Genomic DNA, 27,768 nt, shown 5'->3' on the forward strand with positions numbered 1-27,768 from the left:
TCATCTGCCGTTGTGTTGCCCAGTCACGCAGTTTTGTGAGATCCCTTTGTAACTCTTCACAGTCTGCTTTGAGCTTAAATATCTTGACTAATTTTTGTATCCTTTGCAAACTATGCCACCTTACTGTTTACCCTTTTTTCCAGATCATTTTTGACTATGTTGAACAGCACTTGTCCCAGTATAGATTCTTGGGGGACCCCGTTATTTACCTCTCTCCTTTCTGAAAACTGACAATTTGTTCCTACTCTTAGTTTCCTGCCTTTTAAACAGTTATTGATCCAGGAGAGGATCTTCCCTCTTATCGCATAACTGCCTACTCCACTTAAAGAAAAGGAGTACTTGTGTGCGGCACCTTAGACACTAACAAATTTATTTGAGCATAAGCTTTCGTGAGCTACAGCTCACTTCATTGGATGCAACTCCACTTAAGAGCCTTAAAGACCTTGTCAAGGATGTTATGAAAGTCCAACTTCACTATATCCAGTGGATCACCCTTGTCCGCATGTTTGTTGACACCCCCTCACCCCAAAGAATTGATGTGGCATGATTTCCCTTTACAAAAGCCATGTTGACTCGTCCCAAACAGATTGTGTTCATCTGTTTGTCTGATAATTCTATTCTTTGCTATAGTTTCAACCAATTTGCCTGGTACAGATGTTAGGCTTACTGGCCTCTAATTGCCAGGATTGCCTCTGGAGCCTTTTATAAAAATTGGCATCACATAAGCTATCCTCCGAACATCTGGTACAGAGGCTGATTTAAGTGATAGGTTACATACCATAGTTAGTAGTTATGCAATTGTATATTTGAGTTGCTTCAGAACTCTTGAATACCATCTAGTCTTAGTGGCATATTACAGTTTAATATATGTTTGTTCCAAAATCTCCTTGATTGGCACCTCAATCTGGGACAGTTCTTCAGATATGTCACTAAAAAGACTGGCCTAGGTGTGGGAATCTCCCTAACATCCTCTAAGAAATTTATTAGGGAATCTCCCTAACATCCTCTAAGAAATGCAAAGAATTTATTTATCTTGTCCACTATGGCCTTGTCTTCCTTGAGTGATCCTTTATCAGCTTGAGAATCCATGGCCCCACTGACCGGCTGTCTGCTTTTGATGTACTTAAAATTGTTTTTGCTACTAGGTTTTTGCTAGTTGCTCTTCAAATTCTTTTTTGGCCTTCCTAATAATACTTTTACATTTGACTTGCCAGAGTTTATACTTTTTTCTATTTTCCTCCATAGGATTTGACTCCTAATTTTTAAAGGATGCTTTTTTGCTTCTGCATTTTTCTAGTTACCTTACTATATATAAATATATATTTAATTTGAGGCTCTATAATAGTGTTTTTTAAAAGTTTCCATGCAGCTTGCAGACCTTTAACGCCTGTGACTGTTTCTTTTAATTTCTTTGTAACTAGTTTCCTCATTTTTGTGTACTACTTTTTGAAGTGAAATGTTACTAGGGTGGGCTTCTTTGCCATTTTCCCCCTTACAAGGATGTTAAATTTAAGTATATTATGGTCGCTATTACTGAGCAGTTCAGCTATATACACCTCTTGGCTTAGATACTATGTTCCACTCAGTACTAAATCAAGAATTGTCTCTCCCCTTGTGGGTTCCAGGACCAGCTGTTCCAAGAAACAGTCGTTAATGGTGTCTAGAAACGTTAAATCTGCATCCTGCCCTGAGGTGACATGTACCCAGTCAATATGAGGGTAGTTGAAATCGGCCATTATTATTGAGTTTTCTATGTTTAAAGCCTCTCTAATTTCCCTTAGCATTTCACTTTCACCATCACAGTCCTAGTCCAGTTGTCAGTAGTATATTTCTATTGCTATACTCTTGTTATTCAAGTATGGAATTTCTATCCATAGAGATTCTGTGTATAGTTTGATTCATTTAAGAGTTTTGCTATATTTGGCTCTGTGCTTTCTTTCACATATATAGTGCCATTCCACCACCAGCACGACCTACTCTGTCATTCCTATATATTTTGTACTCTGGTATTACCATATCCCATTGATTATCATTGTTCCACAAAGTTTCTGTGATGCCTATTATATCAATATCCTCATTTAATACCAGGCACTCAAGTTAACCCATTTTAGTATTCTAGTATTTTACCATTTGTATACAAGCACTTTTTAGTTGTCTGCCCTCCAAATGATGTCATTGAATGGGACTCTTTTTCATTTGACCGTTTCTCTTCAGTTCCTCCCTGTACTCTATCAACTTCTATCCTCTCCTCTTTGCTAGGATATAGAAAATCCCTGATAATAGATCCTCCACTATAGGATGCATCTGTGTGAACTGTGTGCTACTCCATACCTGTCGGCTTTCCCCCAGCCCTTAGTTTAAAAACACCTCTACGACCTTTTAAATTTTACATGCCAGCATTCTGGTTCTGTTTTGTGGTTTAGGTGGAGCCCATCCTTCCTGTCTAGGCTCCTCCTTTCCCAAAAGGTTCCCCAGTTCCTAATAAATCTAAAACTCTCCTTTCTACACCATTGTCTCATCTATGTTTTGAGACTCTGCAGTTCTGCCTGTCTAACTGGCCCTATATGTGGAACTGGAAGCATTTCAGAGAATGTTACCATGGAGGTCTTGGGTTTTAATCTCTTACATAGCCGCCTAAATTTGGACTCCAGCACTCCTCTCCTACTTTTCCCAATATCATCAGTACCTACATGTATCATAACCACCTGTTCTTCCCCAGCGCTGCACATAAGTCTGTCTAGTTGTCTGGAGAGATCTACAACCCTTGCATCCAGCAGGCAGTTTCCTTGGAGAAGAATGATTTGGTGTGGAGCCTTTGGAACTTGTTTGTTAGCCTTCAGGCCCACCTTTGCTTCTTGTCTGTGAAGCGATGTATGTTGGCTGTATAACAGCAATGTAGGCAGGTTAACTTTTCTGTTTGTGTATTTAACGGGTTTGTCAAAGGTGCCTAGAGAATTGGATGAGGCCATTGTATGATTGTATAATAAAAGAAATCCAAACAAAGAATGAATAAAAGACCCAGACTAAAATTGTAAAGTTCTTCTAAAATGCTGGCCATAAATACAAGCAACAGCTTCATGGCTTTGTGACCCGACACATGCTCAGCAGCTCATTGGCCAGCCTGGTTAACAACCTTTCTGGAGCCAGCACAAAAAGGCAGCAACAGTCCCCGACTTGTCTAAAAGGGAAATAGTTGCAGGATGTACCTTTTGTTTGGTAGGGAAGGAGAAGCAGGAAGGGGAGAAGGTTAAATGGCCTTTTTTAAATGTCAACTTTATTTTTTAAAGCCGTGAAGAGTTCTTCGTCACCTCTTCTGTTTTATTGTTACTGACAGAGAAGCGTGGGCTTTAAACAGTTCAATACAACTAAAATATTGCCTCTTCATCTAAAGTTTTAGCAAGTAGTTTTCAGAAACGGTCTCTGCCAAATGGTGATTCATTTGCCTGAACACCTGATTATGAGGCAAATTCCATTTTTGACGAGCAGAGCTGTCAGACTCTTTTTCCCTATAGGAAACTACATTTCATGTTTCTAGTGCCAGATGATATGTGACGTTTAATTTAAGTCCCTTGCTACCTACTTATAAAACTTTATTGTAATAATAGTGACAAAGCAGCTGAGTGTTGCATTTGACAGTTGTCTTCCCTTTGCCTAGTTCATCCGCCTGTTCAGTTTGGGCTGAGATGCTTTGCTTGCATTAAAAAAAAGGCTTAACCCTACATTTTTACGAATTAAGAAGATCTGACTTGTAGATAACGATCTGACAGTTTTCAGAGTAGCAGCCATGTTAGTCTGTATCCGCAAAAAGAAAAGGAGTACTAGTGGCACCTTAGAGACTAACCAATTTATTTGAGCATAAGCTTTCGTGAGCTACAGCTCACTTCATCGGATGCATTCAGAATCTCATTTAATCTCTGGGATCATTCACTGGTTCACTTGTTATATGCCGGGCAAATGTATACAATGCAAAAGGAAAAAGGGGTAGGGGATAATGGCATCATAGGGAAGGGTCCTGTAGTTAGTTCATACAATTGCTAATTTCCCACTGGAGTAATGCAGATTTCATTGATCCGTAATTGAAATCCCCACAGAGGAAAGGGCACTAATAATATTGACAACCCTGTTACCATGAACAGGAAAAGCTGTTGTGTTTTTTTTTGTTTTGTTTTTTTTAAGTTTATTGATGGTGTTGGCATTGGTGTGACCCTGTCAGATTCTGCAGGCTAAACTGGGTCATGCCAGTTCAGTCTCTGAATGGGAGACCTCCCAGGAAGCAAGGTTAATGATTCACTGAGTGGAGTGTCTCCTCCTTGATCAGTGCAGAACTCATGCCCCAGTGTGGCACTGGTGGGTGTTTTCCCTCAAGTGAGATATAAAACAAGCTTTGACCACCAGTGGTCATGAATTTGGTAAGGGAAGAGGTGGTGATAATCGTGGTGTTCTGGCTAAATTCCGGATGGTATAAATCACTTTTTGCCTATCAAAATTACTACCCCCCCCCTTTCCCCAGTGCCGCTATTGGATAGTGTGTTCCCAAAGCATGGTCCTCTTATCAGTCTTTGATAGTGGGAGTTGTATAAGTACCTTACCATTTGAGCACCTCACAATCTGTAATGTATATATTTATCCTCATAACACCTCTCTGTGGTAGAGAAGAACTACTATCCTATTATATGGATGGGGAAAACTGAGGCACAGAGAACAAAGCAACTTGCCCAAGGTCTCTCAGCATGTCTGTGGCAGAGCAGGGCGTTGAACTCTAGTCTTCTAGTCACCGACTTCTATGGAAACAGAATTAGAACCTTAATTTGATGCAAGTTGCAACATAAATGTAAATTTATTGTTGGGGTAACTTTGGACTCCAAGCATAGGGTGTGGCAAACTGTAAGGCTGCAAGTGGATTGATCACTTGTAACTGGCATTTGGTAGCTAGTCCATCCCCCTCTTCAAACAACTAGAGAAATGAGGTAGTGTCATCATACATTCAGCAGTCAGAGGTGGCAGTTGCTGGGTGAATGGCAGACTTGCATGTAACTGTGGGGTCCCTGGCTACTAGTTCTGTTATAGGAAAGCATTCTTCCACCATTTGTAAGTTCACCCTCAGTGCTGCAAAAAAACCCTTAGAATGTGTACTGTCCAAATGAATTGTCCCAGTGCCGGGAAAAGTGGAGAGCAATGGACAACCAAGCAATCTCCACCGTCTGATTGGTTCTACTGTGAAGTGCACATAGCAAGCCCAGCTTTTGGCAGAGATGCAAACAATGAGGCCTGCTCTGTTTTTCTCTGAGCCCTCATCAAACTGCTGCAGTGATTTTACTGAGATGTCTCTTGCAACGAATGTTTAATCCTGATTTTTACTAGGAAAGGAAAATGTAATAATGAGAGTCCATAAGGTAGCAATCTCCCCACAGATGCCCTTGCTGTATGTGCATCCTGCATGTTGCCACAGGTGAGACTCCAGCCTGACCATTAAGTATGTAGATTTGCTCCTTTACTAGGTGAACTAATAGGGGCTGTACTAAGGTTGTGTCATAACTGTCTTTGGCTTGGTCTATACTAGACATTTTTTTTCCCCTGCCTTAAAAATTTCCCACTATTGTGCTACCACGAATGCTGTACCACTTGTGTTAGCTGGGGCGCGAGGGTGGGTGGGGGAGAAGGATGTGAATGATGCTTCCGATCAAGAAGTTACATTTGCAGTCTTGCACCAGAACTAGAAAGCGCTTGGGTGGGGAAACCAAGGGGCTGACGTTTCAACTGTCTTTCACTTTGAAATAAGTGGACTCGTTTGGGTGGGGAATGAATCCCCTTTTGTCTCTGTAAACCGAATGAAATATGTTCTACATCAGTTTTAAATATAGTGCCTGCCTGAACAAAGAGCCTCCACAAACCTTTTGTGTCACTTTCAACCACCCACTTCCTATGTGATTACTCCTAGAGCGGAATTGTTTCTCTAGGTTTTGAGAGGAGTGGGTAGGAGAATTGCAGAAATCCAATAACATTAGACAGCCATGATTCTTGGAGTGGATTGGGGCTATGTCTGTAGTGCTTTGTGCTGCCTATTCCTAAGATGGTTAAAGTATTATTTAGAGACCCTTTATACGCACACACAGAAAGGGAGGACAAATCCACTGAAGCAACGTGATTCTTCTAATGCGTTGCTGTATTTTTTCCTCATGGAAACTTATTGCCTCATAACATTCTAAACAAATGGCTATATTCTAGAAACAATAAAATGTTGGCTGAATGTCCATTACTAATCAGCTCTTTCTTAGGTTTTGTTAAATCAGGGCAGTTGCTGTACATTTACACTGGCAAACTGACCTCACACGCCTGATGACTAGCCATCAAAAGGCAAATGCACAGTGTACTAATGAGCTGCTAAGCTATTGTCAGAGCCATCATTTTTAATGGGGACTAAACTGCACTGTAAACAGATGAAGTAGGATGTCTGTGAAAGACTGTTCCGGAAATTGCTTGAATTGGTTTTTAGTCATGAGTGGAGATTCCAGTTTTAATTGGAGGGTAGGTTGACTGCGTTTTGCTTTTTTGGAGTGTCTGGTTCAGAAACTGAATGTCTATCCAGTAGGAGCTGTCGCCTAAACTAGCAGATGAAATAATGGTGTAAATGACTACTCGAGGTGAAAGACAGTGAAGAATAAAGCTCTGTGTGTCTGGAGACATGGATCCAACTCCCTGTTCTACAACAGACTTGGTTTGACTTTGGGCAAGGCGTAGGCTACACCTATGCTACAGACCTCTGGTGGCGGCATGTAATGTACATGTATATGCCATAGTGAAACGCAGGCTGTGTCCACACTTTGTGTGTGTGTGTGTAGCTACACGTGTCAGTGAAGGGTTCTGGCAGAGGTGAGGCAGTGGAAAAAGGCTTCAGCGGGGGGAGCTGCCAGAGTCTTTCCCTACTGCTGGAGCCTTTTCCAGCTGTAGGAAAGACTCGGGCAATGAGGAGGCAGCAGGGACACTACACGGCTAAAAAGCAGTGTAGATGGGAAGGCATGGTTTGGGTTACTAGTAGGTTTGCCTGCCCTCCAGGATTGTCCTGGAGTCTCCAGGAATTAAAGATTAATCTGTAATTAAAGATTATGTACTGTGATAAAATCTCCAGGAATTTGTCCAGCCAAAGTTGGGAACCCTAGCTACTAGAGAGTTGTGTAGATAGGGCCCTTTGTTTTCAGTTTTTATTATTTAATTTTTCCTGGGTATTTATCAGTGTTTATTACCACCACCACCACAACAGGTGAAAATCGGTGCAAAAACCTGTTAATTTTTCTGGGTAAATATCAGGGTTTATTTTGGTGGCTGGAAAGACAGGAGAAATAAGTATTCGGTAGATTGATGAACGGAACTCAAAGCATTTAAGTGGTTGGCTGCAGAACTAAAACGGAACTCAAAACACAATGCCACCTCTGAGTTTGAGAAAACAATACATCTCTAATCCCCAAATAAAACTTTTTTCATTTGAATAAACAGTTTACTGTTGTAGACTTAGAACTATTAACCTATAAATATTTACATTTAATAATTGGGCCACACCATTTGCAGCGCATACGCTCACTTCATACTTCTCTCCTATTTGTTTTTTTTAAGACTTGAATACTTCCTTGTGTTCTGAAATGTATTCTGATACAGGTTTTCATTTTCTTCCCATTTAATGTGTCAAATCTTTAAACCATTATCTGCTAACAGCTTGAAATGTGTATGTGGTGGTTGTGAGATTCATCAATATGTTCAGATGCGTACGCACTTCAGAGCTTGCATACGTGCCTGTTTCTTTATTGCATGTATCTTCTAGACTAATATATAGCCTTACTTCAACAGACCGCTTTGCATATACACCCAACTTAATGTATTATCGTAATACATATATCTCATGCAACGTATTGTATTGTCCTAATAAAACAAGTTGTTTTTTATATATTTAAATGATACAAAAGTAGGGTGAAAATCAGAAAAAACTGGATAATATTTTTTGTAAAAACCTGGGAATTTTTCAATAAAAATAGGTTTAAACTGAAAACAAAGGGGCTTACATATAGGGTTGCCGATTTTGTAATATATTAAAAACTGCACACTCCTCCCTTGCCCCGCCCCTTCCTCTGAGTTCCCACCCCCCGTTTGCTCCTCTTTCTCTCTACCCCCATCGCTCGCTGCTCTTCCCCCTGCAGAGCCCGGTCTGGGAGCTGCAGCTGCCCGATGCAGGTAGGAGGCGGCTCCAGCTGAGTGGGGCTGGCGTGGGTAATGACTAGGTGTCTCCCCCCGCCTGCTGTAAATGGACTTTGGGTGTCCAGTCAGTAGATCTGACAGATCTGACTGGACACCAACAAGTCCCCCTTTCGACCAGTCTTTCTGGTCGAAAACAGGACACCTGGCCACCCTAGGACCTTGCAAAACTCACATACATACATACCCATACCCTTTGGGCCTGTTCAACTAAGCTGTATGGCCCAGGTGTCATGGTCTACACAACTATTCTGTGCTGGGGGGCTATGCATGTACATATTCTCTATACTGCCAAAAAAAGCATGCAGTATAGACATACCCTTAGGCTCCGTACCTCGGTTTCGCGAGGCTCATCCCTATTGCAGTGCTGGCGTACAAAGGAAGCATGGCTATTGTACTAGTCCTCCGGCAGTCTTGTGATTGCTCTTTCAACTGCTCTGTTTAAGGTCTTCTGCAATCCTGATTTATTATATTGCAGGTTCTGTAACTTTTTATGTGTTTATAAAGTGCAATGTATGCAGTCTTAGAGCATTTCTTGTTTAAATACATAATGTATTACAGTACATACATTAGAGGGTTGCACACTTCATTACTTCTGAGCTCATTGTATTTCTCCTTCCCCCCCCACCTGTTCTTCCCCCCCCCCCCCAGCTTCTTGTTTGCTACTCCAATGCTGGGGCTCTGTGCATCCCCTCCCCGATTATTTCTTTTCTTTCTGTCTGATAAATCATTCATTGTGTCAATATTTATAACTGGTTTGATATATAGTTGCAGCTCTGCAACCAGTTGAGTTTGCTGACCAGATGCCAAGGGTTCTGTGTGCCCCCCCCCCATTTTTCCCTTCTGATTTTCACCAAATAAACAGGGTTCTTGATGCTTAGAGCATTCCCTGAAATTTTGTAGTTTGATGGGAGGCAGTGTTCCTAAGTTACCATGTTACAAAGAGACGCCATCAAATTAAGTATAAGGCCTCTTTTTCTCCCCTCCCCCCACTTCTCAATGTAATTTGTTTTGGCCAAGTAATGTTGGACTCACAGGACACAACTCCTCTCTCCTGCTGCCAGCTGAGGTACTGTCTTGGGGGTTGGGAAATGGGTTTCTGGGCCTACTCTAGGGAGTACTTGTGATGAGCGTGACACAGCTCTCTTTCTTCCTGATTCCTGCCCCAGGTGGCACCTCCAGGGAGAGGTATGGGGCCATGTGCTGGGTTTGATGGATGGAGGCAGGGGGTCAGGAGCCATCCAGGCTCTCTTTGCCCTCTTGCCCATTCCAGCAGCTCTCAGGCATTCTCACTGTGCAGTGTACTACTGCTTTGGTGGCAGGGTGGGCATGGCTCATTAGAATGTGTGTGTTCAGTTATTACTTGAGCATTCTCTCCCCGTATTCCTGAGGAATACAAGCAAGAGAAGGGAAATGACAATTGTTAGCAGTTAATATATCTGGAAAACCCACTGTCCTTTCAAAGGACAAAGAAAAGGCACTTCTCGAGCCAGAGAGCTTTCCTGTAGCTGCGTTTCAAAGGCCTGCTGCAAACATGGAGGTGTTGGAGTGTCTCTCACAAGTTGCAAGAACCTTTTATTTTGGGAAGTGTTAGGCAAGCTAAATATAGGAGTTGCTGTCAGCTCCCCCTACACCTTTTATGCACTGCTGATCTGCATTAATTTTACAAAATACCCACTGTTTTATACAATGGAATGGCAACTTACAGAGTTTATATTTTGAAAATTCAAAACTCCAAGCATGGATTGCTGCTCTGACAAACCCCTATGTCAGAGAGCTGTGCTGGGAACTGTAGGGTACGTACTCTCAACTGACTGGTAATACAGTGATGTGAGTGCTGTGTGGGAACACACTGAACTTGTTTTACACAAAGCATGATGATTAGTGTGACTACCTGGGACTGTTGAACATTACAGTGGTTCAGCTGAGCCATTGTGTGTCCAGTGTAGACGAGGATCTGTCAGGTTATGGCCACTTCTCTTTAATGTAGTGGATACATTGGAGAAACCAAAAAAAGGAATGTTCTATTTACAATCAAATTACAAACCTCCTCACTAGGCAAAGTTACCCCCCCTTGCTGCCTTTCTCATTCCCATCTCCAATGTACTGACAGATGATGCTTTAACAAGAGCTAGCTGACCAGCAGATGTCCCGTGGGAACCCCTGCCATATAGTCTGGGGGAGCAGTAAAACCTGGGTGGGCCCTGTGCTGCCAGTTTCCATTTTGGTTCTGCCCTAATATATAGAGAGAACCTGGTTTAGAAATTATGTGGGGGTTGCAGATTTATTTGAGACATGGCGCTTGTTAGGTGTTTCATTTTTTTGAAAAAACGCTGTTCAGGGAGTGTTTTTTGACATGCAGATCCAGCCCTCTAATTAAACTCAAAATATCAACAAAATCCATCATTTCTATGGCAAATCAGAGCCCTGGAAGGCAGCAGGATAAAACTATCAAGAACAAATGAAGACATTTTCATTTCATGCTTATGAAGTTCAAACCGCTAGGGTGCTCGTGCTACTGTGACTGCTCTCTGTGCTGGCTGGGACAGGGCAGATTCTCAGAGAAGTGCTTTTTTTTTCTTTTTCTTTTCCCCAAGAACAGCGACCATTCAAATGAGCATCTGAGGTAGAAGTACTCTTGCCTTGATTTTTATTATTAGATCTGTAGTTTCAATTCTACTTTCATTTCAGCCCTTTCCTCATAAGGTGGAGCACAGAATGGCTTTCTTTATACCTGGCAGGTAGTCTGGCTAATAGGATGAATGCTTCAGAAGCAAGTGAGCCATTTCAGCTTTCTATTTGTGCTGCTTTCTGCCCTTGACCCTTGCAAGTTTTTGCTGGAGAATGCCCTGTGAGTGTTTTCAAGGAGTACTTCCAGCACAGGTTTCCATCATTATCTAATAGTGTCAATTAAAGGGGGAAATGTATCCTGTCTTGCAGGGCTGTTATCAGCAAGTAGCCAGCAGATCTGGGACTACCTGTCCGAGGCTCACAGAATGATACCTACAAAGCTATTGTGTTTTGTGTGTTATTAATTCTATTCTTTTTTCCTTCTCGTTTTTAACTGATATAGGTGGGGCTGGTAGCACTGCTTACTATAAAGGTTGCCCGGGACTTTCTATTATAAGACCGTTTTCAGTTGGTTATAACTATAGCCAACTTTAGCTGCAAAAAGAACAGAAGTACTTGTGGCACCTTAGAGACTAACGAATTTGTTTGGGCTCACGAAAGCTTATGCTCAAATAAATTTGTTAGTCTCTAAGATGCCCCAAGTACTCCTGTTCTTTTTGCGGATACAGACTAACACGGCTGCTACTCTGAAACCCAACTTTAACTGGTCACACTGAAATTGTCCATGCCAAGTGTCCATCTGAGACTGGGTTTGTTTGAAACTTTTTAGCCAAAACAGTTCAGCCATTTTTGAGAATGAGGTTAAGGGGGAAAAGATGTTTTGCAACGTTTTTTAGAAAAATGTTGGTAACCTTTTCTTGAGAAGGTCTAGCATACTGTTACTTTGGTGCAGAGACTTGAAATTTGACAGGGTGGTATCCTCTGTGTCAGGATGTGCCTTTTGCTTGTTGCTCCAGGTTGGAATAAGACTAGGGACTGGACCTGAGAGCAGAGAACCTGTTTTTCCTGTGCTCTCAATTAGCTTCACCTCTTCCCCCTGTAACTCCTTTCTCTTCCCCCCCCCCCTCCCGCCCCATGCCCATATAGTGTGGAGGAAGAAACTGCCTGATTTGAGTACAGAGGGGACAAGAGCTGGACTGGGGCCAGGAGGGGAAGAGTAGATTGGGACAAGGAGGCTGGTGGGACTGGATTGGAGGGAATGACTGGGAGTTATGCTTGGTTATGCTAAACAGAGACTGGGAACTGCGGAGGGTAGGGAGTGGGACTTGCTGACTGGGACAGGGGAGGAGAGGCAGTGGGTGTGAGCAAGCAAGGGAAATGGGTGTGGGAGACTGGGACTGGGAACCAGTGTGGGAAGAATGGACTTAGAAGGGGAGTGGTGACAGATATGGTGGAGCTGGGGTGTGGGGGTAGAATTGGGACTAGCTAGGGCAATAGATCATACAAGGAGCTGGGGATGTGGTAGGAGGAGGGAGAAGGAGATTCTCTGAGGAGCAGAGGAAGGAAAACTAGGACTGGGAGCCAGTGGAAGGGGCTGGGAATCCAGGGAGAGAATGATCGGAGGGTGGGTGAGGACAGGAGGGTAGAGGCAGATCAAAGAAGTAGCTAGGATGGGGAGACTAGGACTGGCTGTGCTAGAAGACTGTGACGGGGATGAGAAGCCTTAGGAGTATAGACTGGGACAGGGTAGGCAAGGAAAATAAGACTGGAGTGGGGAAGTGACAGGACTGGGACAGGAACAGGCTGTAGAGGATGGGGCCGAAGAGGTTCAAGCTTGGGGGAGGATGCTCCGAGGGGTTTGTGTATGCTATAGTGCACACCTCGCCTGACCCTGGAAAGAAACCCAAGATTCCTGAGTCTCCCCATTCCTCCTGCAGTCAGCATATATATGTGAAACCTCATCCTTCTCTAATCCGTAGTGGTCCTTATAGAGGATGACAACCTACTATTGCTATAATTTACTCCGTTTGCTCATGTGGAAGTGGTCTGTGCAGTGGATCTAAAGGTTCCAACTCTTCTAATGACCCACATGGCTGTCAGTATGATTCCACGTTATGGAATTTCTGTTTTTTCAGTTTTTTTAGAAAAAAACACACACACAAAACTAGATTAAAAGAGCATTAAGCTTGCAAAGTCAAGCATTTGATCTTTAGGAAATGCCAGAATTAAGGTTGCTTGGTGCAACCGTAGTTCAGCCCCCTTGTGTGTATAGGCATTAGGATATAGTTTTTAATTACATGATCACAAACTATATTTTCCAGAGGCCCAGCTTCATTCAGTGCACATGATGGGAGTGATGAGGATTGTGTAGTAAATGAGGCTGTTGTCTGTAGAACCCCCTCCTTTGTTTGTTGCAGAAGTTGGTAGATGTATGGTGAATGAGGCAGGGGATTGCAGGAATAAAAAGGAGAGTCTCTTGGTTAAGGCAGTTGAATGATGTCCTAGAGAACTGGATTCTGTTCCAGTCATGAAACTTTGGGGCAGACTGTTAAGAACCAGGGCACAAATCCCAGATTGGCGGTGAGTTCTATACTTAGATTTCACCAGCCAGTTATCAGTTATGAATGCCTTAAGCACTATAACAGCTTAAACATGGTGTCATGGGCAGTCCTCTTGATTGCTCCAATCTATCTTGTCACCTAAGCAAGTCTACTTTTGTGATAGATGGTCACTTACACCATGAATCACAGCAGTATTCAGGTTACTTCCAGTCCCAAAGGACCAGTCACTTCTCCCAGGTCAGTTGCACTGTAGATCTCACACAAAACACTTGTAGCCAATCCTATAATAAACTATATGGATTTATCAATAGGAAAAGGAAATGTTATTTACAAGGTTACAGCAGGTAAACATATATACAAATGAGTTACACTCTTAAATTTTCAAAAGGTGAAAGAAACTTCTACAATGAACATGCTCTGTTGTCTTAAAGGGCTAACCCAGCCTAAGCAGCTGGTGATTCCTTACTTTTTCCTAGGAACCTTTTTCCCCATTGTCCAAGTAGCAATGAGATGCAGTTCCTCCTTATTAGAGGCTTTTATTTTGTTTCTTCCTTCTGTTTTGAGCGGCAAACTCAGCTGATGGGAGGAATTAACTTGCAAGAATTCTCTTCATGGGGGCAGAGCCAGGAAAAGAGAAAACAAAAGAAAAGTCTTTTGTCCTCTTTAATGTTCCACTTCAGTCCATCTGGTGTCCAGGGGCATTCCTTGTCAGGCAGGTCATAACACTTTCTGTTGGAGACCAGCATTTCACTCTAGTTAATGTCTCTCTCCTTTCTGATGATTTACATAGTTACAAAGGCTTAAAATGCCAATATTCAAATATTACCTTACCATATGGGATACAGATCTTATCAGTGAGATTAATGCATGCAGCAACTCACGAGCATTCAATAAAGTCTAAACACATTCTTATCATTCTAAATCCTGTTTTAACAATGCTAACACAGAGATGAGCCAGACTGATTTCAGCCATGTATTTGTCAGTATTCAACTGAGGCATGGGGACCTTGGGATGAGCTGGCATCTGGTTTGCCAGTTTCACAATCCCTGCCTCTGCCACAGAATTCTTATGTGATATTGGACAAGTCACTTAAACCAGATTTTTTACAAGTGGCCACTAATTGTGTGTGCCTCAGTTTCTGGGTGCCTGACTGGAGACCCTGGTGTATAATTTGCAGGAGTCTTGAGCACTCAGCTGCAAGTGAAGTCAGTGGGAGCTGTGCTTTGAATATATGAAATGCTATATGAGGTAATGTACTCTGAAAAAACCAGGTCCTAGTTGTCTCAGATTGGGCATCCCTAATTAGTAGATTATCCTGACCTAAGTGCTCTGTGCCTGTTTCCCCTTCTGTGAGATAATACTGCCTCATCTCACAGGGGTGTTGCCCATGAAGAAATTCTGCCTTTTGGAGCAGGGTTTGAATAGTGTGCAGTGAAGTGTGTCAGCTTTGCAGAACATGTGCGTCACCAAATCCGTGTTTTTCAGCCAAAAAAAGTTTCAGCCAAAAAACTTCACCCAGGCCTAGATTTATAGGTTGTCCTCGTCCTGCACTCAAGGGCTGTGCTGCTGCAGTCACTCAGACATTGGAAGTACATTTTTGGGGGGAGGGGGTTGTGAAGGAGTGTAGATTTCAAAGATGCCCTGCACCTAACCCCCCATTTACTAAAAAGAAAAGGAGTACTATTGGCAGCTTAGAGACTAACCAATTTATTTGAGCATAAACTTTCGTGAGCTACAGCTCACTTCATCGGATGCATACTGTGGAAAATGTAGAAGATCTTTTTTATACACACAAAGCAGGAAAAAATACCTCCCCCCCCACCCCACTCTGCTGCTCCCCCCACCAGCAGGAGAGTGGGGTGGGGGGAGGTATTTTTTCATGCTTTGTGTGTATAAAAAGATCTTCTACATTTTCCACAGTATGCATCCGATGAAGTGAGCTGTAGCTCATGAAAGCTTATGCTCAAATAAATTGGTTAGTCTCTAAGGTGCCACAAGGACTCCTTTTCTTTTTGCGAACACAGACTAACACGGCTGTTACTCTGAAACCCCCATTTACTGTGATCCCATCAGACTGCAAACTAAGTAGGGTAAGATTGGGTCAGTACTTGGATGGGATGGCCGCAACCAGGCTGCGGTGCTGCAAGGAATGTTGTTGGTAATTCAGAGGGCAACTCTTCCCTTGGAGTTGTCGCTGCGAGAGTACCGCATCATGGTGTGCTGTGTTTCTGTCTTTTCAGAAGATATGTAAAGCTGAGGTCCTGCTTGCTTGTGTTCATTAACAGTCCTGCTTGTATCGCCAAGGGGGTGTTAAACTTGGTGTGCTGGCCAAATTCTAACAATAGGAATTTAATTCTCCCTAACTAAATTCTGTCTTCAGTTTCACTTGCACACAGCGCTCTTGTTCTGTAGCGGTAAACAGGAGCTGCTGAGTTTGACTCCAGAAGTGACTGCATTTTGGTAAAGGATTACTCTAATCCATTACAAGTTTTTAGATTCATCTACATTTGGAAAGTGCTTTGAGATGAAAGATGCTGTATAAACAAAGTGATGTTATTTAGTCTAATTATTTTTCAGAAAACTATTGGATTTGAAAAGTTGTATTTTCTCTTCCCCTCGCTCCCCTGTTTCATCTTAACCTGAGGTAATACTGCAATTGAAAGGTTCATCTGTTCTTTTGCACTTCCAAACTGCCCATATGTCCTAGGTGCCGACTTAAACTGTCTTTTGTTTGCACCTCATTTCCCTAGAGTCTTGGAGGGACTCTGCTATGGAGTGACATCTTCCTTTCCAGAACACATCATAGTACAACTCCTAGACTAGATCTGTCAGTCTGAACAGTGGTGATCTGATCTTACACATTCTGCTTGGCCCCAGTATATTTAGGAAAGGAGAACGTAAGATCAGAGTTTTTGTTAAGGTCTGACTGTATTCTCGCTGATGCACAAGGCACAGACAAAGACCATCTCTGTCCTGAGGAGCTACTGAATGCTTCCTCTGAGGGAAGGTCATGCCCCCTTTGGCTATGAATTTCTTTATTGAATTCAAGTCTGTGTGAGACAAATAAGGACTCTGGTTGCATTACCACAATGCACTCCTTGTGGGGCAACCTGAGAAGGTAACTCAGACTTCAGCTAGTGAGAGAGTGGCTGCCTGCATAATGACCAGGATTTCACATGGAGCATGTTGTAATGTGTCTGTGCTTTCAGTTGGTTTCCATGGGTAAATCAAGGTGTTGGAAAAGAAAACCTTTTGTAGTTTTAATCCTGGATCTTGGAGATCATCTCCCACTCAGTTTGCCTGTGCTAGGAAAGAAGTGGATGCCTAATTCTCTGCTGGTGGGCACAGTGGTGAGGGCTGGAGTGTAGAAATGCTGCTCTTGCTACAGCATCATCTAACTGTAGGCTATCCACTATTGCGAACAACAGTGTTGCAATATGGATGCTGAACTAATGGGTCCAGTTTTGCCAGTGCAGAAGCAGCCTATTCAGGCACCAACTTGGCATTTAAGATCAGCTGGCACAGTTGAGCTCAGAGCCTTCTGGTTTGTAAGTCTGAGGTCTGAGGGAAGGCTGGTCCCAGAGGAGGGCCATTCACTCTGGAGCTCACTGCTCCTCTTACTGCACTTGAATCTGAGACTATTTTCCCACAGGGTATGTTGCAAGGTGTATGCGAGGAAGGATGGTCTTGTGGTTAAGGCATTGGACTGAGGTTCCAGAAATCTCAGTTCCGTTCCTTTTTCTGCGAAAGACTTTCAGTGCAACTTTGGGTAAAGTCACTTAAGTCCAGATTTTTGAAGTTCTCAGCACCCACAGCTGGGGCCAGATCTTCAAAACTGCTCAACATCCAGAAGCTCCCCTACATTTGTGGTTAAACTTTCAGATCAACTTAGCACCCAAAATCCTGAGCTCTCTCAAATCCATCTATTTTGGTGCATAAATGGGAAATGAGCTTTTAATCACTGTGTGCCTCAGTTTCCCCTCTCTAAAATGAGGAGAATGCTTCCTTTGTCTTGGGGGCAGGGATTGTCTGTTTTACTAAGAGTTTGTACCATGGCTAGTACAGTGAGGTCCCAACCTCCCAATACAAATGAATTTGTTCTATCTTTATTATTTTATTACTGTCATCTCAGGAAAAGCTTTTTGGTCTGCGGAAAAAGTGTTTGAGGGTTTCCCTTTGAGGTGGGAGAATAGGGAGTCCTTTTGGCATTGATTTGGTGACAGATGTAGATGACCTTAGCATTCGTACATGCACCTAAAGGCTGAAATGGACAATCTTCATTATTGCTCTTATTCTTTTTTAATAAATTGGAAAACGGAAAAATTTTCCATTAAAGCAAAAAGCATATGGAAAAACTGCCATAGTCTGAAGGCTCTGGCAAGCCTTCCTATTTAGGAAGTGTGAATTTATGCATTTAATTACAGGCCCCTGTTCAGAGGAAACTGAATATTCGTCAGGATTAACAGAACCTTTACATGAGGAGTGTGAAAATGGGTTGTCAGCATAACGAATGTGTTCCTGTTCTCAGTTTTGCGACTCATGCAGTCATCTTGATGTGTCCTTTTTAAAAAATATTTATTTATTTACATGGTGCCAGTTATGTGCCAAGGGCCTTTACAGACACACAACCTGATTCTAAACTCACTTACACCGTTCAAACTTAATTGGTGTAAGTGGAGTTACTCCCAGTTTACATAGTGGTCAGATCATGTTCTGAAATATACTTTTGCTCAAGGGTGTGGCTAGGGCGTTTTGAGTCAATGTAGGGGGAGGCTTAGACTGCTGCTGCCAGGGCTGTATCTGTTCTGTGGATAAAAAGAAGACTTCAACCTCCAGGGCTGTCAGTCAGGGACCTTTCTTCAAAGCTAACTATCTATATAAACACTAGTCTTGCAAAATTCTGTCCTTCCAGGGTGAGCAAATGACTTACTAATTTTTAAGTAAAATCATTAGTCTATTCATCAATAATCATCATGGCAAAGGACGACAAGTAAATATAATGCCAGGATTGTATATTTGCAGGACTTTCTTTACCAGGCTGAAAATAGTAGAGCGAGACAATTACTTGAAGTTCATAAAGAGAAGGATGCTGTGGCAATGAATGATCTAGTTCCAATTTCTTTACTTAATTGGTGTGGCCCTTCTTTGATATCCATATCCTAGAGGAACTACAGGGAAAACTATGTGCAGTGTTCATCCCGTACCACTTGCGCAACTAAGGGCTTATCTGCACATCCAACACTGAAGGGGCGCAGCTGCACCACTGTAGCGCTTAGGCTGTGTCTACACTAGAGAGCTTACTTTGGCACAGCTGTACTGATGCAGCTGCATTGTTGTAAGCTCTCTTGCAGCTGCTCTGTGCTGATGAGAGAGAGTTCTCCTGTAGACATTAATCCACCCCCAGTGAGCGGTGGTAGCTATGTTGGCAGGAGAAGCTTTCCCACCAACGTAGCGCTGTGCACGCTACTGCTTATGCCGGCATAACTTATGTCGCTCAGGGAGGTAGAATATTCATATCCCTAAGTGATGTAAGTTTTGCCGACATGAGTGGTAGTGTAGACATAGCCTTAGTGAAAAGACTACCTATGCCGACAAGAGAGCTTCTCCCCGAGAGGCAGTAGCTTGTCAGCGGGAAAAGCTCTCCCATCGACCTAACACTGTCTAGACTAGGGGTTAGGTCAATGTAACCGCATCACTCAGGAATATGGACTTTCCACACCCCTGAGCAACATAGTTATACCAACGTAAGTCTGTAGAACAGACCAAGCCTAAGGGCTGGTCTACACTATGGGTAGAGAAGGGGGAATCAATCTAAGTTAAGTAACTTCAGCTATGTGAATAACGTAGCTGAAGTCGACATACTTAGATCTACTCTACCGCAGTGTCTTCACAAGGTGCCCTCCTGTTGATTCCCCTTATGCTTCTCGTTGAGATGGAGTACAGGAGTCGATGCTAGAGCAATCAGCGGTCGATTTATTGTTTCTATACTAGACACAATATTGACGATTTATTGTGTCTATACTAGATACAATAAATCGACCCCCGCTGGATCAATTGCTGCCCGTCGATCCGGGCGGTAGTGTAGACAAGACCTCAGACAAAGTGCTGTGAAGTGTACTGACGTAGTCAGACAGTTTTGTTGTTAACTGTTGGGTCCTTCACCTTGCTGCAGTAGAAAACCTTTGTTTACCTCGAGTCTCTTTTTTTATGCCAATTTTGAGACCTTCCAAGTTAAAATAATTTTACTTTACTTTAACTGCTGTATCCTAATCTTTGGTAAATGAGATAATGTCCCACTTGCTATCCGGTAATTGATCTTGTCAGGTTTATTAAGTATGTTTAGCTTTGGTTCACCACACCTCTGAATCCATCAGTCATTTAGCCTACAGGGATTAATCTAGGACTCTGCTGCACAGAATCTCCTGTTTAAATATAGAGCCAGACCTCTACACTTCCAGCCTAGTGGCATGAAATGTAGACTTGGGAGCAGCCTGGGACTTAGGGGTTTTGAAGGCTCTACAGAAATGCGAGGGAGAGTTATGTTGCTGCTGGAGTGGCAACAAAAACAGCCTCGCTGTCATCCTTTCTGTGTGGGGAATGAACTCCATTTACGGATGGAGATCAGAGATTCACTTGAAGGAGGAAAACGATGACTTCTAGTTTGAAGGAATGGGCCTCTTCTGGAAATATTTTGTAATAGGCTTTTGTTTTGGGGGCAAACAGGTGCAGCAATGGAGAAGAGGTTCTCAGATGCCTGGGGAGCAGGGATCAGTTCAATGCTTTGCCTGCTTCCAAACAATCACCGAAGGGGTGATAGCTCAGACACTTGCACTATAAAGCTGTTCTCTGACAAGCAACGTTCTCTCCCGTGTGTGTGACCTGCAGGTGACTCGGAGTGAGATGAAACTGTGTGTTCAGCAGGAGTTTGACACTGTACGGCGGCTGGTCTGTGAGGAGGAACGGAAAGCTCTCCACCTAGTGGACCTCCAGGAAGCGGTGGCCACTGCTCATGTGACAGAGGTGCTGGCGGAAATCAACGTCCACATGGCAAAGCTGATGACTGAGATGGCAGAGATCAGAAGGCAGCTGAACACCTTCAATGAGTTAGCCCTGCTCAAGCCTGAGGTAAAAACTAAGAGCAGATTAAATGATTATGGCAGGAGGCAACACAACGTTGTGATGGATGCAGGAAAGCAGTCTCCCATATGTCAACATTAAAGATGCCCTCAAATGCCACTAAATGTCTGAGGTGATAAGCCAAGATGCAAGTAATAGTGCAGGATGAGTTGTGCGGTCATATTGGATACTCACATTCTTTAAGTGGTTAAAGGGGCACAAAGCCAAATGCCTGTAACCACTTAATAGTGGATTTCTAGTGTACTGCAGTTGTAATTTTTGAATTGTGCTATTGCTTCATAAAACATCCAGAGAATGCTTTAACATTCTTGTAACATGGCTAACAAGTGGTGAGCTTCAGGGTTACAATAGCCAGCCAGCCTGCCCTCACCCTCACCGCTCCACTTGGGATACCCATTTTTGGCATAGCAGAACTATTGTAGATATAATAGTGCATGTGCGTTCCTGAGAAAATGAAACACCTAGGTCAGTGGTATTCCATCCTTGGTTCTTAAACTATATGTAGATCTCAAGGGTCAGAGGCTGAACAGCACTCTTCTCTCCCTACCTGAGTTCTGAGTTTGGGATTAGATAAGCAAAATTCATCTATAGCCAAACTCCTTGAGGATGCACACCTGAACTAAAAAAAATCTCATGTAACTGTCATTTCTGTTTCTAGTCCTCCTTTGAATCCCGAAGTGCAAAGATGCGGGCGGGGGTAGGGCAGGGCAGGGGGGATTATGGTTGTGGTAGGGAAAGGGGAAGCCTAGTCAAACACTTCAAATGTGCACAGCTTCAGTTCTAAAAGCCTGCAGTGGGTTTTTTGTTGTTTTGCTTTTGTTTTTCCCCAAACCAATTTGCCTCTCCCTTGTCTATCACTTTACCCATTAATTTATGCTTCCTCTATCTTCAGCACTGTAAAAGCTTCATAAAACACTAGCTTTTCGGAGTGTTCATTACATGGTAAATGAAATTCCTGTAACTGTTTAGACCATATAATGATATGGTAACTTTATATATGCCTGCTAAGGGAAGCCAATTCTTCACATGTGGTAGTTGTGTACATCAATGTGGAATTGTGTTTGTTTTTGTTACAGTACCGACCAAAGGCCCCAACCAAGATCAGAACCTCTTTGTGCTAGGCACTGTACGCTTAGTAAGAGAGAGTCCCTGCCCCAAAGAGTTTATTATCTAATATTGAACACCTGTATAAGGCCCACATATGGGAATACAGGTTTGCAGTTTAATCCTTTCTATGAGGGAAAGATGTATGGTTTTATTTCACATAAGATCTCTTTTAACCATCTTCACAGACAGTGGTTGAAATTCAGCCCTGGTGAAACTGTAGCCACTTTCCTGGAGTTACAGCAGGGATGAATTAAGAAACTCAGGTTGGAAAGAATCCCAGCAGGTCAAGAACTAAAACTTGAGCCATAAGAAGTTCTAGGAACAAATTAATTCTGCTCAATATCTTTTGATGCAATTGCACCTGTAATGTAAAAGGAACTGAAGACACTTTTATAGTGGAGTTGAATCAACAGTCTTTCACTGTTGGTACCACTAGAGCCGGGATCAGCAACCATTGGCCAGTGGGAGCTGCGATCGGCCAAACCTGCAGACGCTGCAGGTAAACAAACCGGCCCGGCCCGCCAGCAGAATTCCCTGATGGACCGTGTGCCAAAGGTTGCCAATCTCTGCACTAGATTCTGTGTTCAATTGCTATTTTTTCAATTGCTTTCACATTATTCAGTGAATTGCCACTGAAATGCCTAAAGCAGTGGTACCATGAAGAGATTGTTTCTCCAGCAGTGAGAGAAGAGTGTTGCTAAATTGTGACACTAGCCATTTTGACACTGGTACCTAGAGGTTGTGCACTTAAAGTGAAGGTCTTAAAATCAGAATTTTGTATGAGTCTAACTGTTAAGGTGTCCTGGTGCTTCCTCTTAACCAAGCTTTGAAGAACCTCCACCTAGCACAATGGGGTCCTGGTACATAACTGGAGCATTACTGCACTATAAATAATAATTGCTTTGCTACCAGTCCCTGGTTCAAGATCACTGTCTTGAATTTGAGTCACCACTGGCTTGAATCTTGTACATTCCAACCATAAAGGGTCCAATTCTGTTACACTAAGGCCCCTTTATGCTGCTCTTACAACATAACAAGACTCCTAAATACTGCTGAGGTTTAGGGGGAGCTTCCAGCCTGCAACAGCAGGCAGACCCAGCTGGGAAATTGAACTGGGAAATGTGTCTGCAGCATGTTCTTCTCTGGCTATTCTCTCCTTTCTGGGAGCCAGGGGAAACAGAGTGTAGATTAGAAAGGAAAAAAGAAAAGGAGTACTTGTGGCACCTTAGAGACTAACCAATTTATTTGAGCATAAGCTTTCGTGAGCTACAGCTCACTTCATCATCGGATGCATACTGTGGAAACTGCAGAAGACATTATATACACAGAGACCATGAGGGTAAGAGAACCTGGATTTGTGCTGGAAATGGCCCAACTTGATTATCATACACATTGTAAGGAGAGTGATCACTTTAGATAAGCTATTATCAGCAGGAGAGTGGGTTGGGAGGAGGTATTGTTTCATGGTCTCTGTGTATATAATGTCTTCTGCAGTTTCCACAGTATGCATCCGATGAAGTGAGCTGTAGCTCATGAAAGCTTATGCTCAAATAAATTGGTTAGTCTCTAAGGTACCACAAGTACTCCTTTTCTTTTTGCGAATACAGACTAACACGGCTGTTACTCTGAAACCTAGATTAGAAAGGGTAGAGTAACCCTGAGGCTATTGTAGTTTTTCTGAGGGCCAGACAGAGCTCTGCCAAGCCCAGAACACAGGGAACTCAAAGAAAGCTTGAAGCCACCTTTGCCCCAAGCACAGTGATTGTGAAGTGGATGTAAGAGTGCTACTGATCTGCTTTGGTAATCTTATACCCGCTTTGCATTCCCTTGTATAATTGTATATGACTACATCAAGTGCAAGACAGTGATTGAATCAAGCCTAAAAAGCCAAATTCTGTTCTTGGTTACAATCATGCAACCCTGCTGGAGTCAGCAGCCTTGCACAGCCTCACCAAGGGCAGAATTTAGCCCCCTACTTCAGAAACAATGGAGCAAATCAATCCATGTTAAGAATCCTTTAACTTCAGTGCAGTTACACCTGAAGTTGAGTTGTCCCACTGTGTGCCAGAAACTGAAATTTGGATTCACTGGTGGAACAGCATGACTTCTGGTAGGGTTGTGAATTAATTTGTGTCTGGAGTCTCCGTACTTAGTTGTAGAATTCAAAGTGAACAGTCCACTCCTCATTATTCTTTGTAAATAAATACGGTTTTGTAGAATTTTCAAAACTCCAGTGGAAAGTTGGCGTGGGGGAGGATGGGGTGTTTTCTCTAAATGAATAAGCCTAGTCCATGGAGCTTGCAACCCAAACACTTGCAGCCTAGTGTTGGTACCTGAAAACCTAAAAGTGAAATTGTTTAGAAACCTGATTGTGATTTACACTGAAGTAGATCTAATTCTGCTCTCCAGATTTAACTATAAAAGAGAAGTGAAGGTCCAAGCTGAGAGGAATGAAAGGAACTAGAGAAATAGCATTGAAAAGTAAATCAAACTTGTGGGAATTCTCTTAATCTAAGGTTAGATTAGTAACCTAGGAAAAAGAACATGCTTTTTAAAAGTCTGACTGTGCTTTTAGCCTGACTGTGGCCCTTGAACTTTTCTCTCTGTGATTGGAAGGCTGATTGGTACATGTCAATCTTGGGTGCAGCAAGAACAAACCAAAGTCTGCTTCAGCAAGTGGGCGGTTGGTTACTGACCTCAGATACGCAGGTGAAAGATACTGGGGTGAGCAACCAAATTTGGCCATGATTCTTTGCTGCAGTGGATGGTTGATGTGGAAATGTTCCTGATAGGATGCAGAATAGTGACTTGACTTGGGGGAGATGACAATCCACACAATTGCCACTTGTGCGTGTGTCCTTAGCTTTGCTTACAGATAATTTTCTCCTTCATAATTATCTAAGGTAATGTCAAGCTTTTGTCCATCAGGTGTCAGCTGTTCTATAAGGCAAATGATTTAAGCATTTAAAGATGTATTGAGGTATGCTGTAGATACGTTGAGTTGCCTAGTTATGAAAATCACGAAATTGCATGACTCTGCTGGTTCATATAATATTTCCTATCAGACTGTCCAAGCAATCAGAAATCAGCTGATTTCTTGCTTGCTTAACATAGCTCTTTTCTTTTGCTTTTCTCCCGAGGAAGGCAGTGGAATGGGAGTGTTGTTTGTATATCCCCATTGTGGAAATACTGCAATTTGCATAGAATTTTTGACGGATGTGATTGCAATGCTCGTGCTGTATTAACATCTCATTTAAATAGTTTTACTGCTCTTGTACTGAATGAATAGCTTTAATGAAGAGTGACTGATTCTGTCTCACACCAGTTTTACATCTGTGTACTTTCATTGACTTCAGTGGAGCTATTTCTTCTTTACCAGTGTATGTGAACTGAAAATCAAGCCCAGCATGTTTTGCTTTATATGTAGTTACTATTTAAACTCCCCTGTGTATATAGAAATGTAGACTATCGGATGCCAGGTAATATTAGGCCCTTGTGCATTTACACACCATCTGCTTCCACACATGCTGGATATCTGATCAACCTGTCTGTGTAGCAGGTAACAGGATGGTGTTACCACAAAGGGATTGCATTAAGCCAGATTCTCCTTTGGTGCAGATGGGAGGAAAATGGGGCCTAAAGGATGTGAAAATATTTCAACTGTATTGGAAATTGATGTGATTGCATACTGCTGGGGGATATTGGGCTACGTAGGCCTTATAATAAACAATGACCTGTCTCTCTTGATCGCTGGTCAAGCCAAGCCTGTGATTTTTAAATGTGATCATGATGACCTCAGCTGTTGGAGTATAAACACTTTCCTGCCTTTAAAGACAGCCAGCCCTGAATGTGCCTATGCAATAGTAAATAGATTACTAAAATGTTTGAAAAGTGATAAACCCAACACTGCTTCTGTTTTTGTTTTTCCTGCAGAGCAACGATGAGGAACGCAGGTAAGAGTACTTCATTTCTCTGCTCGTCTATAATGTCTGAAATTCCATTTGAAAAGCCGTATGTCTTTAGATTAAAGATTGTGAGAAGCAGCATAGTCCAATGGACTGATCGTGGGACTGAAATCCAGGAACACTAGAGGTATAGTCCTAGTTGTGCCTCCGACTCCTTCCACAGTCTTAAGCAAGACACTTCCGTCAGAATATTCAAACTTAGCTGCCTGACTTCAGGAACCTAACACTAGTTAAGCCCTCTAACTACATGGCTTGATATTCAGGGATCCTTAACACCGCCAGCTCCCGTTAGCTTCAGGTATACCTGGATTTGGCCTAGTTTTTTGTTTTGGAACCAGTTTTAATATAATATAACTTTTGTTTCTCTAGCAATCTAGGCAGGGCAAAAATTTATTCAAGCTCAGTGACTGTAAAAGAAGCTGTTGTTCCCGGCCTTACCCAATCCAATGCAATGTAAAGCTACCTACCTATAAAGCAGTTTTAAAGAATATGAATCTGTGCACCACCAGGCTCTGGGAGGGAGTTTGGGTGCAGAAGGTTGGGCTCTGGGAGGGAGATTGGGTGAAGGGGGTTGGGGTGCAGGCTCTGGGATGGAGTTTGGGTGCTGGGTGCAGGCTCTGGGCTGGGGCAGGAGGTGGGGTCGCATGCTCTGGGAGGGGGTCGGGGTGCAGTGCTTACCTGGGGCTCCAAGGCAGGGCAGGCCAGGGGGCTTCCGTGCGCAGCTGCCCCCAGGCACAACCCCCGCAGCTTCCCATTGGCCACAGGGGTGCTTAGGGCGGGGGCAGCGTGCAGAGACACAGCCCCACCCCGCCCCGGTGTCGCAGGGAGGGGCCAGCAGACATGTGGAGCAAGCAGGCAGACACCACTCAGCTCCCCTGTGCTGCCGGTGGTGGGCAGGGCCCCGGGCCATTGTAAATTGCCTGTAGGGGAGTGCCCGGGAGCAGCAGGCAGGGCCAAGGGAGAGACCCAGCCCCAAAATTGCTGGAGCCCCCAGGCCACATTGTGGAGGTTCTCGGCCGCAGCTGGCCCATGGGACGGGAGTTTGAGACCCCTGATGTAAACTGAAGGGACCCAATCTCCTTTATAATCTTATGCTACGAAAGTGAACAAGTACAATGAGAATCAGTGCATGCTGACCCCTGTGGTTACTGTTACATTATGTAACTCTTATTCAATCCTAAATTAAATGTTATCCTTTTTAAAATGAGAAAATGCATGCATGCTGAAATGTTAAATCCAAGAATTAGAAAGAAGGGGGAAAGTGAATTGTTAAATATAGGGGCTGGTTCATTATCATGTCTTCAACAGTGGCCGGAGAAAGGTACAAGAAACTCTCCAGAAAGCAAGGAATAACCAACTCATTGCCCTAACAAGGAAAGTTTCTTCCCACCCCCCATTAGTTAGAAGTAGTTTTATGTCCCAAAGCATGCGGGTTTATAACCTTTCCAAAATTTAGTTATTTCTTTAATGCTTATTATCATAACTCTAAAAAGAAAAGGAGTACTATTGGCAGCTTAGAGACTAACCAATTTATTTGAGCATAAGCTTTCGTGAGCTACAGCTCACTGCATCGGATGCATTCAGTGGAAAATACAGTGAGGAGATTTATATACACACAGAACATGAAACAATGGGTGTTACCATACACACTGTAAGGAGAGTGATCACTTAAGTTAGCTAAAACAGCAGGAGAGCGGGGTGTGGGGGGAGAGAAAACCTTTTGTAGTGATGATCAAGGTGGGCCATTTCCAGCAGTTAACAAGAATGTCTGAGGAACAGTGTGGGGTTGAGGTGGGGGAAATAAACATGGGGAAATAGTTTTACTTTGTATAATGACCCATCCACTTCCAGTCTCTATTCAAGCCTAAGTTAATTGTATCCAGTTTGCAAATTAATTTCAAATCAGCAGTCTCTCATTGGAGTCTGTGATATATGCCATCATGTGCCAGCAATACGCCTCTGCCATGTACATTAGTCAAACTGGACAGTCTCTACGTAAAAGAATAAATGGACACAAATCAGATGTCAGAAATCAGATTACATATTATAATTATGTCAAGAATTATAACATTCAAAAACCAGTCGGAGAACACGTCAATCTCTCTGGTCACTCGATTACAGACCTAAAAATCTCAATATTACAACAAAAAGCCTTCAAAAACAGACTCCAACGAGACACTGCTGA

The 27,768-nt window shown here is 42.9% G+C and overlaps 1 protein-coding gene across 4 annotated transcripts in view; it reads left to right on the forward strand.

Annotated features, from left to right (window-relative positions):
* TRIM44 (tripartite motif containing 44) overlaps positions 1-27,768 on the forward strand; it is a 105,397-nt gene that overhangs the window by 17,346 nt on the left and 60,283 nt on the right. For all 4 annotated transcript variants that reach the window (XR_012159392.2, XR_012159393.1, XR_012159394.2 and 1 more), the window contains exons 3-4: positions 20,260-20,499; positions 25,552-25,571. Coding sequence is in view for 1 of the 4 variants with exons in the window: in XM_073347982.2 (XP_073204083.1) it covers positions 20,260-20,499; positions 25,552-25,571 (260 nt within the window). In the remaining 3 variants the exon portion in view is untranslated. The remainder of the gene's footprint in view (positions 1-20,259; positions 20,500-25,551; positions 25,572-27,768) is intronic.

The sequence above is a fragment of the Lepidochelys kempii genome, chromosome 6 (genome assembly GCF_965140285.1).
Source record: "Lepidochelys kempii isolate rLepKem1 chromosome 6, rLepKem1.hap1, whole genome shotgun sequence".
Taxonomy (NCBI): domain Eukaryota; kingdom Metazoa; phylum Chordata; order Testudines; family Cheloniidae; genus Lepidochelys; species Lepidochelys kempii.